Consider the following 17,128-nt stretch of genomic DNA (forward strand, 5'->3'; position numbering starts at 1 on the left):
TTAAGTAAATATTTAATAACGAAATAGCGCGATTCCATACATTAAAGAATAAATAATGTATTTTTGTTACAAAATCATTACATAAACGATAAAAATTGAAGTTATGTATGAAGTGCATAAATGTTTTGTATATTTTTACAGTTTTTATATTTACAGAATATAGTGTTTACAATATACACAAACTTAGAGGACAGGAATGTTACAGGTTGAAATAATAATACATATTTGAAAAATACAACATTATGCTGCATTACTTTTATTAACTTAAAAACTAGTAAGAAATGTTTGATACGTGAACAATTTTGTAACTTGTGAAATATTAAATTTCAATAGCGTAAAGAGGTAACTCGTTGATAACAAATGATTAAAACTGTAATCGTATTTCGTAGCATCTTTGCAGCAAGTTTAAACATTTGTTTTTCACAATAAGTACAAATATTACCAAATCTTAGTTTTCTTATTTCTCTCTGATGATCCATCAACATTTTCCTTGTGAGTGAAACCTAGATTGTAAACAAATAATCCTCTTTTTATTCAGAAACATCTACTTTTTGAATGAAAACATATACCGGTAATTTCTGCTATATTTGATGACGATTTTGCATTTCTCATCTAGGATGGACTTGCAAACAGTTTTTTACGAGTACTGCTCACGGCTGATTGAATTATTTTATCAATCCAGCTTCTAATATCCGTGCACAAATTTAATACATATGTATTACACACACATATATGTATAAACCTACTCAATACTGATGGGTAACAAAAACATTACAATTTAGTGAAAATACAAATTATACATATCTTATATTAATGCACATATCAACATGAGTTAGCTACCTCCGAAACTGATGAAAGTGTTTCACATTACAATCATAAGAATAGATAAAATTTAATATTTTGATATATTACATAAAGCTGTAACAAAATTTGTTATATTATACACATAGTTACATTAAAAGCATAAATTAAGACGATGTGTGCATTTAAATACTGAAGCAACATTTAGTATTCTGTTTATACATCGTGTTAAATCCTGAAATAGAGATGCGAAGCTGCAAGTTCTAATATAAATAAAACGTGATCATTTTAATGTAAGATGTGTTAGAGGATTACCGCGGTATATTGAATTCAGCACACTGCTATGTAAACGAAAGTACATTCCAACATTAGAATAAATTGAAATATTAGATCTATTTTTTTTTCACTTTAATTTAAAAAGGATGAGGTATAAATGTATGAAACTAAACAAGTTTATATTTTGAAACGCAAGTAATCTCCTAAAACGTCTTATAATGTATAAATGATAATTCATTCTAACACATTGTACTGTGGTCCCTCTTATTCAGACTGAACTATAACAACTATATAATACCTTTTCTGAATGCGTATGTACCAATGTTTGCCAGACACAAGTTAGTGAGAAAGCATAAGAAATATTATCACTATTATTTCTCATTCAAATGACAGAAAATATGCAAACAAAAATTTGAAAATAACTGAAAGAAGATATCTTTATAATACTATTAGAGAAAATCTGAAAAAAATAATTGTTACTAAATCTGCTTCTTCAATGATTTATGCACTAATATGTTTCTATGTTTTTGTACAACATAAATCTGTTCTTTCATGCAACTTATTTACACAGAAAAATAATATACTTAATAGTAGATTTTACTGTACATTATATATATACTTAAAAAGATAATTAAATTTATAAAATTGATATTACACAGAATGTGATGTAATATCAGAAAACATTTTTTAATACAATTCAAAAGTTAACCCGTTTGTTATATATTAATGAATTCATTGAAAACATAAATTAATTCGCTTGTTTTTAACGTTTATGACATAATGTTATGTAATTTGAGCATAACAACTCTACATATTGAACAAAAATTTTTTGTTTGAGGAATCAGTGTGTTACTTGATAATATATTCCATATTTAAAGTCACCACCGCTTTAAATGTGACATAGTAATGTGATAGATAGACTTAATGATTTTATTTTATACACTATTTGCCTATCCTGCGTGCATTTTGCAAGGAACATCGTATTCAATAACATTAGTTCTGTTTTAATATGCCCTTTCCTGCATGGCCCTACACGTGTAACGTGTTTGCAAGACATTTTTTTACTCAGCGGGGCTTAAATTTTAAATAGGATGCGTTGTTCAATATACAATTAAAATAAGATATATCAGAAATAGCACGTAGGACATAGTATTGAGATCAAAGAAAAAATATAATTTAAAAGTATGTTATATATCAAAATATTAAATAATCAAACTTATCATTTATAAAATTTAATTTAAATGATAAACATTGTAATGGGATAAGATTATCGATTACATGTAGTATTTTTGTGTTTTTTAAAATTGCTGTTATTAATTGTATTATTGTCTTATATTAGCATCCCATCAAGAACACATATTTGAAAAATTGTTGTAAATGATTATTTCCTGAACATGAAATATAATGAAGATTTAACAATTGTACATAACAGCAAATACAATTGCTTCATTTTTTAAATTATACTATGTCCTAAGCAAATATTTTTAAGCAGTAGTCAATGCGCAGTCTATAGAGCACATGCAGCAGACAAGTTGCTCTGGCATTTCGTTTCTAGACATTTGATTCAGTATTTAAAGTAACATATATAACAACTTATGCAACCAACAACATGTTATGACTACCTTACAATGCGTATTTTCCTTAATTTCTTATTTTTTACATTAAGTCAACATATACCAAAATTTTTAAACAATATTAATACTTTTTTACATTTAAATTTGTAGCAATTTTTTGATCTCCTAAATTAAAGACCTAAACATAATTTAATCAAATACATTTTGTATGAGCTAGAGTTAAATACGAATCATGCAAATTTTGATTGATATATAAATAATAACACATATATTTAATATTGCTTAATATTATTTAAAAATCATGGTATTTAAATTCTAGAACAAAGATGTCATTTGCAAATGAAAATGAAACGATACCCATTTAGAAATTTAAAATAAGTATACATACATTATAATATAGCTGTCCATAATAATAATATCACATCTCCAAATACTACTTAGCACGAAGTGTTACAAAATAAATGTATATATAAACCATTTTAGACAAAAAATATAGGCGGTGCAATTTTTCGGTAACTATCATTTTGTCTTGAGTGTAAAGAAGAATATATTTTTATAATTTTTCTAATGCGGATAGTTTAGTATGGTATATTTTGTTGTTTCCAATATCGAAGATCATTCCACAACTTTGTTTTATAAATATGTGTAAAATATTCTTCAGTCCATTCATATCATTATTGAAAATCCAACTTCAATTACAAAAAATTCAATTAACATTTCAATTCTTGATCGATACGTTTCACTTTGGCAACATATCACTTTTAATCTTGAAAAAACTTAAAATAATTAATTCCATGACATCAAAACATATCTGAGATTAATACATGAAGTCAGTATAGAAGAGAATGTAATTACACTATTTCGTACAAATACAAATGAATAAAATATCATTAAAATGTGAAACACTCTGTATAGCTTCTTGATTAGGCACAATGTTCGAAAGTAATAAATTCCTATGTTTCTGTTCAAATAAAAAAAGTTTCTTTGTGGAACACACTTTCCCAATACAGACTAAATCTCCCTAGAATTCATTAGAATATTAAAAGTAGAAATACATATTTCATTGTTACTACTGTTTTTTACTTTATTATGTTATATATATTCAGTAGTCAGTCCAAGGCAAACATTATTCGCAATAGTATAATATAATATAGCTACTATTTTCATATCTTTTTAAATCGATCTACCTATATATTACTTTCTTTTAAAAAATGTATACTTAACATTTAATATAATATATATATATATATTATATATAGATATATATAGATACATTTTATACACATGAATATATATATCTATATATATCTCTTTAAAATATTTACAGTCAATGTTATAATACAATAATTTTAATTGTTTCTTATATTTTTACTTTATAAAGGCAATTATTATCATAACTATAGTCCTTATGTATACATGTATATGTATAATGTATCATGTAAACATGTTTTTACAGCAACCAAGTTCATACTAGGACAATATATAATACAAGTAGAGATATTACATGACTTTGACACCTCTACACATATGTACACAGGGAGTGTCATGATCATACAAATTATATTTTACCTTACTATTGCATTGTATTTTAATGCCAATGTTTCTTTAAAGAATATTTATTTTTGAAAGTGACATTTCAATTCTTTGCAATAATTCTATATCTGTTTTCATAAATGCTAGATTTGAAAGTATATTTTTAGACATATTCCAAATGTAGCATGCAGAATGACACTGGTCTACCATTACCATAGACCTTATTAGACTGATACTTCTATTCACAATAATACGTTAGCAAGTAACAGCAAAGTGATTCATTTCAACCAATGACCGAACAATTAGTTACAGGCAGCAAGTAGATGAATAGCAGATCTTACATTTTGATCGCCATTAAAACATTGTTATTTTCTTTTCTTCGCATTCGAAGCAAAAATGTATAATCATAAATCAACCTGTGCATTTTTATTAATGTGCACTATTTAAAAGTCGGTTAAAGGTCATTATTAATGGTTCGATGAGCTGTAACTTTAAAATCAATTTTATTCTAGGCTCTTGTTTTAAATTACCAAACTTAAAACCAAAACATTTTTTATGTACTATAAAATAACCACGTGAAACGAATGTTATTTGTTGCTATTTATATTTAAAGAAACTCAAATTAAAACTTTGCTGGTAATAAATAGAAAATTAAGAAGCAATGGAAAAATAAGTGAACAGAAATTTGAATAAGAGCCTAGAATAATAATTGATCTTATAAAAAATGCACTTTATTAAAACGATTTATAACTAACAATAATTTTTGGTGATGAAAGAAACAGTACTCTTCTACAGATGTTGGTATGTAAAATTTCTTATGCAAACAATTAATACTTTATTGTCTTATGAAATTCGATTACTTAAATCTCTGTAAGCATCAATACAAAAAGTTAAATTTAATATGCTAGCAAATATATTTTTAGTTATTGCAATGTTTTTAGACAAAAGGTCTGTGTGTTACGTGTAATCAGAAGCGACTGTAAACATAACAAAATTTCATGGACTAATATAATCCCATTCAAAAAATTTATTGACTGATAAAATAAAAATTTGTTTGCAAAATTTGAGTGATCCTTTTATACGATGCTGCTATGTAGCTTAATAAACAATTCGTACGAAATTTAGTAGACGGCGGAAAGACTTACAATATAACGTCCAGATTATAGATTAATAGTATCCAATGTGTGCGAATTTTTTGATGCATTATCCTTTGGTGATGTTGTGGCAACACTAACTTGTTTGCTGGTATTGTTCGTAAATGGCATGGCAAACTTAAAATCTGCACCATTTGGTAATTTTCGCATAATCTTTCCGGATGTAATGAGTCTGCCAAAACCTTCTTGATGCGCGAAAGCGTATCCCGAACGAAGAGATCGTCGCGTTCGTCTCGTAGACGGTGTACGAAGTATGTCTTGACTTTGACGAGAACGAAGTTGCGCCAACCTCTGCTTAAGTCTAACTCTGTCAGACAATGTTGGCCTAACATCTATGAAGAAAAATCGCCACGAGAGTACAGGTATTACCAATATAATACAGGAAATGACCGCCGTGAACCAAAATGTTGCTTCAGACATTGCCTAAAATCATGTATATAAATGTTAACATTTAAGCTATCATTAATATTATAACCATGATGTAGATGTCCCAACAGGATAACATACCATTGTAAGACTGCCAACATAACTACCACCTATGACGAAGTTATAGAAATAATCTAAAACAAAATACCAAATGAGTGAGCCCCAAACCATAATATGATTAACAATAGTCCAATACGATGTATCAAGGGCTATTTGAACAGTCACAACAATGACTAATATGGTGGCTACAACACTTCCCAGCAACATATGATCAGAAAGTACATAGCCCTTTGGTGATACTCCATCCTTATATGTTCCTAAAGATATATTTTTAATTTTAAATCCTCTTAACAATGAATAAGAAATAATAATTTTGTCATTGAAACTTACCATACGGAACTAAAAATAATACACAACTGGCAAAAAAACCATGTATTGCACTCCAGCAAAATTCCTTTTTATTAAAAAGTAAATTTTGTAATCCGGGCGCATATAGTTTCGGATACATTAAACTATTTTTATCGTTAACATCTTGATCAAATATACCAACTGCCATTACAGGTAATGACGTATAAAATAGATTGTAGACAGAAATGTACATAGGATCAAATACCGTCTGCAAAGAAATATTATATTTGTAAGGATTCGCGAGATAATTATTCTTAACAGAAGAAAGAACTTTAATTGAAAATATAGAAAAAAATCAGAATTAATAAAGTGTTCATATTCCCAATACTCAACTTTGGATTTAATTAATCAACAAAGGAATTTTACGAATTACATTCGCCTTAAATTCATCATTTTATTACTAATACGGCATTACTTCAGAACCAATAATATAAAAAGATCATACCTGTGCACTGAATCCACAGAAAAATGCAAACCAGATGTGGCACAATGTAAACGCAAAGTTCTTGTAAAAAAAATATCGAAGAAATTTGCTCATTCTATAATACGACCATCTGCCATGAACAAGAAGCAGTCTCTCCAAAAATCTGAACTGCCCTATTGAATAATCGGATGCTAATACGGCCTGCAATCCTTCTTGACCACTGATGCCAACACCTATATGAGCTGTTTTTATCATCGAGACATCGTTAGCTCCATCGCCAATCGCTAAAGTTACGGCATTTTTATTTTTCTTTATTAACTCGACGACCATTGCTTTTTGTAAGGGTGTCACGCGACAACATATCACAGCTTTACCTGAAATGTTATAATATGTCAATGTATAAAATAAATGCTCGTGTAAATCATAATGAATCTTGTGGGTCTTACATTGGCTTGATACATCAAGGAAAAGTTGTTCAAGTTGAGGATGTAGAGCATGAACCAAAGAATGACCATTAATAACTACTGCAAATCCAGTTGCTTGTTCCATTTCGTGTTCATCTTGTTCATCCCTGCTAGGATTGTATTCAGTATCGCTGCTACATATGAAAAATGCAACGTTTAGATGAAGCAGAAATACTTGGTAATAAAGAATATGATTTTACATCAGTAATATTTTGATTCTCTGGAATCGAGATTTGTTTCCTTAAAAGTAACAATAGTTTTATCGAATGTAAGAAATAACAAAATATTTGATCACTTGCAGAATAAAAGAAGAAATTTATTTCCGGTATGGAAGGAATTGTCCCCATAGATATATATAAGTGATGCGCGTTAATTATAAACAATACACACAGTGCACTGTCTCATGGACTACTAATATGATAACGTGACATAAGCAACATACTTCTTGTGTTATTATTATCATCACTAAGATTAATTTTAAGCATACAGAAAGAGAAGGAGTGAGTATCAAGCACATGGTAATTATCATTATTCGTTTCGACTAATTAATGTTAAGACAAAATCATAGAATATTGGAAATAATATGAAATAAAAAGTTGAGGTATTTGAGAAAAAGACTAGTATCTAATCTACTTGTATTGAAATATCTACATAATAAATAGAAGAATTGACAGGCATAAGATAAACGGTCTCAATTATAATAACAATTGAGAAAGAATATACTTATTATTCTGTACAACTTTATATAAATATTTTCAAATTTGCATGCAAATATATGTATTTAACTGGGTGAATTTAGGTCCTTGTAAATCTGACAAAAGTAATGTTATTTATACATAACATATTGAAATAAAATATTATATTAGTGCAATTGAAGTTATATTATATCATAAATTGCATGCCGAAGTATAATTGAATCATTTTATAATTCCTCATAAGAACATTATGATTTCGAACTTTAGTCTTTATTATAATATTTCAAACTTTAATTTCATTATGTTAATCTAATATCAGAGAGCAAAGAATTGAATTTGAAATACTTATAAAATTGAGGCATAACCAGACAAAGAAAGCATTACACAGAACATGATGCCACATTCAGCATGAAAGAGAAATCTTTCAAATAAATGCGTTAATTAGTCAGATTTAGGTATGGAAAAAGTTAATGATTGTACTCCGTCTCTTTCATGTGCCTGACCTTTCCTTGTCCCACCTGAATGTGACGACGGATAGAGTTGGCCGATTATGATGACTGGAGGTTGTTTTGATAGTTTCCAAATATCGTGTTAACTGATTTTCAACGCCATCATAGGTAGTGGCATCTACTATAAAAACGTCAGTAAGATCGTCTGTCAACAACTGGCAGGAATAACCAATATTGATAGCCGTTTCTACAGAAAGATAAAAAATATTATAGCATAGTTTCGCATACAACTTCAACATATAATTGATATTGTATACCTTGTTTGTCACCAGTTAATACCCAGATCTTGATACCAGCAAGACCTAAATTGGCTATAGTTTGAGGTACACCATCCTGTAACTTATCCTCAATGGCAGTAGCGCCCAATAAGGTCATATCCTTTTCTATTTCCTCGTAAATAGCATCCAATTTATCGTCTCTGTTTTCTTGACTGAGCGCAGCTTCTTGATGACGTTGTTTCCAATCATTGAAAAATTGCTCGTCTAGATCTCTGACTGAAAGACACAATGTTCTCAAGCCCTCACCCGCAAATTTATTAAGATGTTCCAATGATTTTGCCATTATCTCTTCGCTGCCTTTTTTCAATCTTTCATAAATAACATTGTCCGCTCCTTTGCAATACAATCTAAGATGTCCATCTTTCCTCAAAATGACCGACATTCTTTTTCTGACGTTATTAAAGTCAAGAATGCAAAGCAATTCATATACTTCCCGTTTCCCCATAACTTCGATCGTTATACTATTTGGAGATCTTTCTTTAAATACAAAACCAAAGTTTCTAGCTGCCGATACAAGAGCAGCCTCGTCTGGTGACTGTGCTTGATATTCCAGCCTGCCATTTTTTTCTTCTGGCATGACGGTATGACAAAGTGCCAACAATCGAAAGAAACTATGAACATCCTCATTGTCTCGCTTTACAGCTTCAAGTAGTGCAGAATCATAGAACTTGAACTCTGGCTCATAATCCTTGTTGAAGGAGAAATCCAACGATGGCGTTGTCTGTAAACGAAGTTAAAATATACTTTATGTTAATCATCCTTTATTTTATGTTACAATAAATGTTAGTAAAACACACCGGACACAATATATATATATATAAATATGGAAATGAAAATACTAGAAATCAAAGTAAATACCTTGCTTCCATATAGATAGATTTGTTGTAAGTCAACAGGCACATGAGATGTTAAAATTTTTTATAATTCCTTAAAGCATCGTGAGAATTAGTGTTCAAAATTTAAGCGAATTAGTGATGCTCGAATCGGAAATCAAAGTGAGACATAGCATGCATCTAATACGTCAAAAAGATGAAAGAAAGATTGCAAGATTGCTAAAGCAATTAAGCTCCTACGATGTATAAGACATCTAACAATAGCAAGGTACAAGAATAAAACAGATGTGTTGGACAATAGGAGAATGGGATAAGCAAAAGGCGTTCATGACATGTTCTTCGTTGTTAGAAGAAGTGCATTAATATTATCATGCGTACTGAATGTTTATGTGGAATCATCGGACTGCCATAGACGCCTGGATCTCGAATTATATTTGATATCCTGTCCACCTGTTCCAGTAGACGTACGTTCGGACCACTTATTGGTGTATAAACTTGAACAAATTCTTGTCCATTTTTCCATCGCATCGTAGGTGATCGGGCGGCTTTGTCCGTCTACATGCAGCACACACATGCTAAGTGATGTACATCAAAACTTATGCAAAATATGGCCAAACTGTGAAAATGATTCTATCGTTCCAATCTTGTTACCAAGAAAAAAAATCACTAAATACATACATTTGCCACTGATTTCATCAATATATTCTTTCTTGATAACAAACGTGAAATGAATGAATTTGATGTATTGAATTTAAACGCTGCTCAGTCTTCGATTAAACGTTCCTTGCAAAAGAAAAAAAACCTTGCTTTCTTTGTGTTTCTTTTCAAATCAATAAACTGTTTATATTTCTGATGACAAAAGTGCGTACATTATGGAAAAAAAAAAAGAATGAAATAATATCGTTGTTGGTACAAATTTTGTGAGCACCTTAAACATCGTTGCAATAACGTTTGCAAGTTTAACTTAAAACTAAAAACTCGTAGTATCACAAAAACATCAAAAGCTAGAAGAAAAAAGAAACCAGCCAACTTTGTCATACAGCAAACAATTGAATAATATAACATACCCCACATCATCCGCATCGAGTCTGATCGCAGATAGAAAGATAAACACACTCACCTCGGTTAAATCGACGACTTCCCCGGTAACTTCATCGATAACATCTCCATAACACTTTCCTGCTATAGAACACTTGTTAAATGTCATAATGTTTTGCGTCAATGTTCCGGTCTTATCGGAAAATATATACTCTATTTGCCCCAACTCCTCGTTTAACGTAGTAGTCCTTGCTTTAGCGTGTGTATTCGTTGGTGCATAATACATTTCTTCGTCCCAATTAATCAAAAACGATTGAACGAATCTGATTACTTCGACACTCACATACAAACTTATTGGCACCACTGTGTTCAATACGATAGCATAAGAGAAGAACACAAGTAGCGCGATCACTGTGGCACCACCCATAGGCTCGCTAGGCACCAACGAGTCCCATGGCAGATACACTTGGAAATAACGGCCTACAAGACTCTCCCAAATACCACAGCCGATCATACAGAATAAACACATTGAAAGTAAAAAGAACACTATCCCAATGATGAGAAGATTCAGCAGCCTATCTATAGAGGTCCTTTTAAATTTTGTCTTCCCTGAGTTTTGCATCAATTTGGTATCCTTGCCTGCAAAGATGACCACACCATAGCACCATTGCGTGTTTCTAAGCACGCAACCCCGTAATATAATTTTATCGTTGTCCAATATGTATCTGTAACAAACGTAACATAGAATGTAATATATGCAAAATGAAGAAAGAAAGAAACGACTGGATATACACTTACTTTCGTCCCTTCCACGTAAGATTACCATCGAATTTATTTAACAGATTATTAGGAGTCTCGCAAACAATCTCTCCATCAAATTGACCGACCAATTCATGGTTATCCATCATCTCAGCAGTCTCAGCCAAACACTGCCGACACTTTAAATTTGTCTCCCTGGAATAATCAATCGGTATCATGATTTAAACATTTCTCTTATTAATTTATGCTTCTAAGACGTAGCAGCTTTAACAATGAATAAAGTTTTCCAAGCAGACAACGCTTAAATACATCTGATTTATAAACAAGGACTACTGACCCATCTAATTCCGCGGTTTCAATGTAACAAAGACCATTTGGCTCACTAGTAGATAAAAGAAGGACGTCGGCTGCAACAAACTGATCATTTTCCATTCTGATCACATCACCTACTTGCACTTGCGACCATTTCTCTTCGCGTAGACTAGTTCCTCGCAGTGTTTGAGATTTTCGATTGTTCACCTGCGAATCGCTGCTGTGCCGTTGCTGAAAAATCATACACGCAATGCGTTATACTTTAACACTTTGACCCCATATTTTACGTACCGAATGGTTTCTGTAATTTAGTATCATTGGCAAACTTACAAAATCGTCGTAGGCATCTTTGACGGCAGTGAGCATGAGCACCCCTATAAGGGGTATGGCGGTAGTGATGGGGGTCAAGGAGGAGATAGCGGGGATCATCTGAAGCACCAGCAGGCATAGGAAGTAAAAGTTAGCGAGCCGCTGAAATTGCTCGAACAAGTTTAATGGTAGGAACGTCAGAACCGAATACTTGGACGTCTTGATGTAATTGTTCTGAAAATAAAGGAAAATAAAATGCGTTTCATCAAAAGCATCTTTGTGGAGTTCAACCCTTTTGTTACGGGAGTATTTCAATTATAAACCGCCCACTGTGCAATCACCAGTCAATAGTTAAAATTTAATGAACAAATCACTTCTCAACAAAGAACAACAAAGAAACTAAAAATAATGGTACGCACAAAACAACTCTTTCCGTAGTAAAAGGGTTAATTATTGGTTGAAAAAGAAATGGGAAGCACGTCCCAATCTTACCGCATAATTAAACTGTGAGTTGTACTCGCGGTTATTGGCGCGAATTCTCCTCTCCGTTTCTGAAAGAAGAAAAGAAACATTGAATTGTCATAATTATAAAATGATGAAATTACAAAAGGAAGTAATCAATGATTCTCATTAAACGGTATTCTATACAGGAATTATGTTTCGTAGGGATGGGCTACTGTATTATAAAACATACCGGAAACACCGACCAAGTATTACACACGAAGGAAGCTGACGGATGATGTTTCTGCATCGATAATTTAATTAATAATATACTATTATGAAACGTTAACGAATAGGAAGTTAGTATGCAATAAATTTTTTAAATTACATAAATTTGATCCCTCGGTAACCTGATGCGAGGGATCGATAATGATACAATTAATTTGTCAAATTAAACTCAGGATAATGGCATAGTTTGCTGCATAAATGCAATTTGCATTTGCTACAAGATATAAAATTTAATCGTTAATAAAATATAAGCGCACATCAAAATTCAATAAACGAACAATTGCGCCGGAACTATAACTGCAGTTGTACATACGTGCACGAAATGTAGTTTAACTTGTCTGATAGTACAGGTTGCATTTTATGAACGAGATGCGTTGCAAGATTGTACATGGTCAACTCGGTTGATTAATATGTAACACATTTTTCCTGGCACTCACACGTTATTCGTAAATGCACGTTAGAGTGTACTAATGTAACTACCCCCTGCTAACAATCTAATTATAACCATTGATGCAGCAATTTCTGAATATAAACCATTACATTTACTCGAGTTAAAGTACTTTAAACAGTAAGATAAGAAATTTAATTCTCCAAGTTACAATTTTTCTTAGCAAAATTACCAGTTCAGCTGCGATCGATAGGTTTGAAAAGTTCTGCAATATTATTTATATTTTACTTTATTTCTGATAAATCTGCAACGATCCCAGTTCTATCAGTTACATAACACGTCATGTAACACGCAACTATGTAACCAACAAAATTCTTAGCCTTCGTGATCCATTTCATTAACCCCTTCCCGTGCCATTTAGCTCGACGAAACTCGGGCCCAAGCGGTAGTCGTCAAAGCGCGCTAAACAGACAAGACGCTCGAGAACAGTCGCAATACGTGCCGAAATGTAAAGAGCTTTGATATCTGATATATAGGCATTTTTACGCGTTACCACTGTTGAACTCACAAGTCTGTTCGCGAGTCTGACTCGTGATATTCATGTTTCGCCCGACTATCTGCTCACGAGTCAGACTCGTGATATTCATGTTTGGGCCAAAATCTTCATCACGAGTCAGACTCGTTAAAGTACGGGAAGGGGTTAAACGCCATGTGTTCTTAATGCTCCAAAATTGATTGCGAAATGTACAATAAATAACACAGAAAGCGGCGAGTTAAAAATATCGTTTAAATCAGGGCTGTCTACGGTAGGACCTGTGGTTAAAGCCTCAGCCTAAAGTTGCTGTTCCCGACTCATCTTGGAGGCAATCGAGTTTATTAATACCTACTTCTCACGGATATGATAGTCACGTGAATAAGACGAATGGAGCTTCCTAAAGTTCATGTCCAAGCATACGAGAGAACCTTTCATTGACCGACTTCGATTTTAACACTTTCGTTCGCGCGAGCTCGCGTGTTTAACGCGTTAAAATCAAAGTTCGGATTACAGATTTTGTTTTCACGCCGATACGATTATCCGAATTTCAAATGAATCTCGCTATCGAACGGTAAAAACTCACCGTTCGTAAAAAAGGATGTGCTACGGCCGATACACTCGGTAGCAGGCGGTGAATTGGGTGGCGCCGAGGACGATGAGGAAGCTGCGGTGGCTGAACGGTATCTTGTGCCCTTCCAGATCACCAGCTTACCCAACACCGTGAGCAAAGATTCTCGAAGGGTGTTGTGCCTACTGGCACCACCCAAGCTGCTGGACGAGTCTCTTTTCGAGCATTCACCAACCGCTTCGACCTCGTCCGAGGACGAGGGTAAGTTCAGCACGGTGTGCGCTTCTGGACCGTCACCGGACACATCCAGAGGTGGTAGCTGCTGCAACTGCAGCTGTTGTTTCTTCCGTGTTTTCCGACGTTTCTTCTTCTTTCGCCGTGTACCGCCGTTTTCTTCCTCATTGCACACCGATGCCGCAGTGGCCGATCCCTTCCGGCTATCTTCCGCGTCCGATTTCGTTGTCGTACACGCCACCGAGACCTTGTCGTCCTCGTCGCAGTCCTTCACCTTGATTATCACACGACAACATTGCGTTACAGGTATCACGGTGAAGTTGCGAACGATTGGTCGAGGACACACCGTTTGGCACGAGTGCACTTTTTTCATGGTTCTCTCCTTTTTTTTTTTTTTTTTTTAATATTCTGTTGCGAAGTTTTAAATTATAATAGGTGAAGAGATTGAAAAATATTATTTAAATGTATTTCCAAAGTAGAATCACAATCTGGAAGATGTGAACTGAACTGAGTCAGCATTCGCAAGGTACGTGCCCGTTGTTCAACATATAAGAAAGTATCGATTGCATTTCCACTTTTCGCATAGTCTACTGATGGCACTTCATACATCGTTTATGCAACTGGTATAGAAAAATGATTAAATATTATCGGCGCTTCAGAAAGCGTATTTGAAAACTGGTTCAAAAGTGAGGACAACAGAAATGACCGACCATGTGTGAAAATGTGTCATGGACAGTCGACAGACTTTTCCGGCGTCTGCAATAAAGCTGGGATACTCGGATGACCGTAAAGTTAAATGCCTATAACGGATCTTTATTGTGTTATATAGGTTTTATTCGCGTTCTGATATTTAACATTTACTGGGGATTATTATACGCCGTTGTCATACGTTTTCAAATGAAATAAATCTGTGAAAATAAATAATAATTTCAAACATTGAAAAATTTGATTCACTTTACACTATTTCCTATCGTACATTTAAAAAATGTTGTGTGTTTGTGGTATGCTTGGCCACGACTTGAAACTGATTTTCAAGGGTGGTTCAAATTACCACAATTATATTACACATCCCCCCCTTTTGCTCTTGCAAGTTTATTTTTGTAATTGTTGTACGAACAGTGGATATTCATGCAACAACGGTATAACTTGCGTGAAAATTTCGATTGAAAAATTCAAAGTTCCTCCCCGAGGGGACTTGAACCCATGATCCTACGTTTACAAGACTAACACCTTATCAATCCAACCATTCTAGTCCCCGAAATGTATTTTCTCGTAATTCTATTTGCTGGTTAATTAAAAAGATATTTGCATCTTATTTCTTTTATGAAACCATTTAATTTCCTACTTTGAAATCGTTCCATAAAAAAAGAAGCCGATAACAGAGTGAATAGGTATATCGTTTCTAAAGAAAAACCAGTTTGCATAATTAAGAAATCTCATTACAAAGTTTACATAGCTATTTATGGTAAAATGACGCGACATCGAAGCAGTCCGTCCATCAAGTATTAATTAATATAACAATTTACATAATAACATACAGTTTACTTGAATTATCACACTTTAGATAATACGTTTTGTATTCTCCTCTCAAGTGTTATGATTGTACCCGGAGGATATTCAATATTCCATTTAATCGACCCTGACCGTGTTTTTATAAAGTTTTTAACTTCCTTTAATAATTTAGTATGTGTAGAGAACCAGGTAAAAAGTGCACTGGGAGTCAAACGGCACACGAGAGCCAGCGAACGGAAATCCAATAAAGATACTGACGAATCATGTAAGTCGTTTATACTCCGTTTAGATTATACTAGAGATTTGCCGCCAATTTTCCGAAGATTTATACAAGGCGGATCAAATAAAGCGTTATAAGCAATTTTCTTTTCTAAATCACAGCAGATATTGATTACAGCTTTTATTTAATTGGGGAAGAGGGCTAATTGTTCTGGAAGCTCCTTCGCGTTTACCATTAAATTAAAAAAGAAAAAAAGAAAAAGCTGTATTTATTTACTGTGATCGTTAAGGGCTATCATACGGTCAGAATCCTCACGCTAAAATACTCGCGACTTTCGGCAAGTGTTTTCGTACATTCTTGCCGAATGTCATCTCGTGACTTCCGTTCGTCGTGTCCTCGAGAGGATTGGAGGACTCACCTCGAAGACCTCGAGTTCCAGCGTGTCAACCTCGACGCTCATCGTCTATTCCTACGCAAACTATAAACCTTCTATAAGGCCAACCTCTTCTTCCTCGTGGCACTTTAGACGTGCCGACGAGACGATGTCCGCCTCGCCTCTTACATATTTCCACCTGGATCCCTCCTCTCCTTCGTCCTCGCGAATCATTGCAGGTGCAGGACGGCATTAGCCCGTTAGCTCTGTCTTCGTTAAATCACGATGTCCCCGTACGACTACGTTTCCACTGATCATCCAATGATTGCGTCTCTTGATCGACATTTTTCTTTCAACGATATCATGTATTCAGATGAAAGTTGATCATCAAGCTTCGAAATTCTAATTCCAATTGTCCTTAACGTTTATTCGTGGAATAACGTAGCTCCCGCGATCTTCGATTCTTCTATTAAGATACGAAATGGAAGATTCGTATAACGCGACAATGTCGAAATGAAATCTTGGAACATTTCAGATCACCAAAGGGTGCATTCTAACGGGACGCGATTTTCAAAAGCTGCAACCAGTTCAAGGGGGTTTCTGCAAAGAAATTGTATTCATGTGATCCTGTTTCCTATGTTAAATCGTGTCATTATCGTCGATAGATAATGGAAATTAGGAAACGTTTTGCTACTTCATTGTTTTTCAAATCGAACACAGAAACAGTCGGCTAAAAATACAGTGTTATTCTGGTATAAAACGCACGCATATTTTTT

The 17,128-nt window shown here is 33.3% G+C and overlaps 1 protein-coding gene across 12 annotated transcripts in view; it reads right to left on the minus strand.

Annotated features, from left to right (window-relative positions):
* Positions 1–3,939: 3,939 nt before the first annotated feature.
* The window catches only part of LOC114880691 (phospholipid-transporting ATPase ID), a 41,396-nt gene continuing 28,207 nt past the window's right edge, over positions 3,940–17,128 (minus strand). For 3 of the 12 annotated variants that reach the window (XM_046285551.1, XM_046285550.1, XM_046285552.1), the window contains exons 3-16: positions 14,029–14,521; positions 12,286–12,344; positions 11,815–12,027; positions 11,510–11,715; positions 11,212–11,367; positions 10,496–11,138; positions 9,754–9,930; positions 8,522–9,263; positions 8,259–8,451; positions 7,043–7,194; positions 6,618–6,970; positions 6,155–6,380; positions 5,846–6,081; positions 3,940–5,761 (exon numbers count right to left, since the gene is read on the minus strand). In XM_046285551.1, coding sequence (XP_046141507.1) covers positions 5,345–5,761; positions 5,846–6,081; positions 6,155–6,380; positions 6,618–6,970; positions 7,043–7,194; positions 8,259–8,451; positions 8,522–9,263; positions 9,754–9,930; positions 10,496–11,138; positions 11,212–11,367; positions 11,510–11,715; positions 11,815–12,027; positions 12,286–12,344; positions 14,029–14,521 — 4,266 coding nt within the window. In that variant the 3' untranslated portion in view covers positions 3,940–5,344. Of the gene's footprint in view, positions 5,762–5,845; positions 6,082–6,154; positions 6,381–6,617; positions 6,971–7,042; positions 7,195–8,258; positions 8,452–8,521; positions 9,264–9,753; positions 9,931–10,495; positions 11,139–11,211; positions 11,368–11,509; positions 11,716–11,814; positions 12,028–12,285; positions 12,345–14,028; positions 14,522–16,397; positions 16,953–17,128 lie in introns of those variants that run through there. The other 9 variants (XM_046285557.1, XM_029196988.2, XM_046285558.1 and 6 more) reach the window with 7 other exon arrangements.

This window comes from Osmia bicornis, chromosome 4 (assembly GCF_907164935.1).
Source record: "Osmia bicornis bicornis chromosome 4, iOsmBic2.1, whole genome shotgun sequence".
Classification (NCBI taxonomy): domain Eukaryota; kingdom Metazoa; phylum Arthropoda; class Insecta; order Hymenoptera; family Megachilidae; genus Osmia; species Osmia bicornis.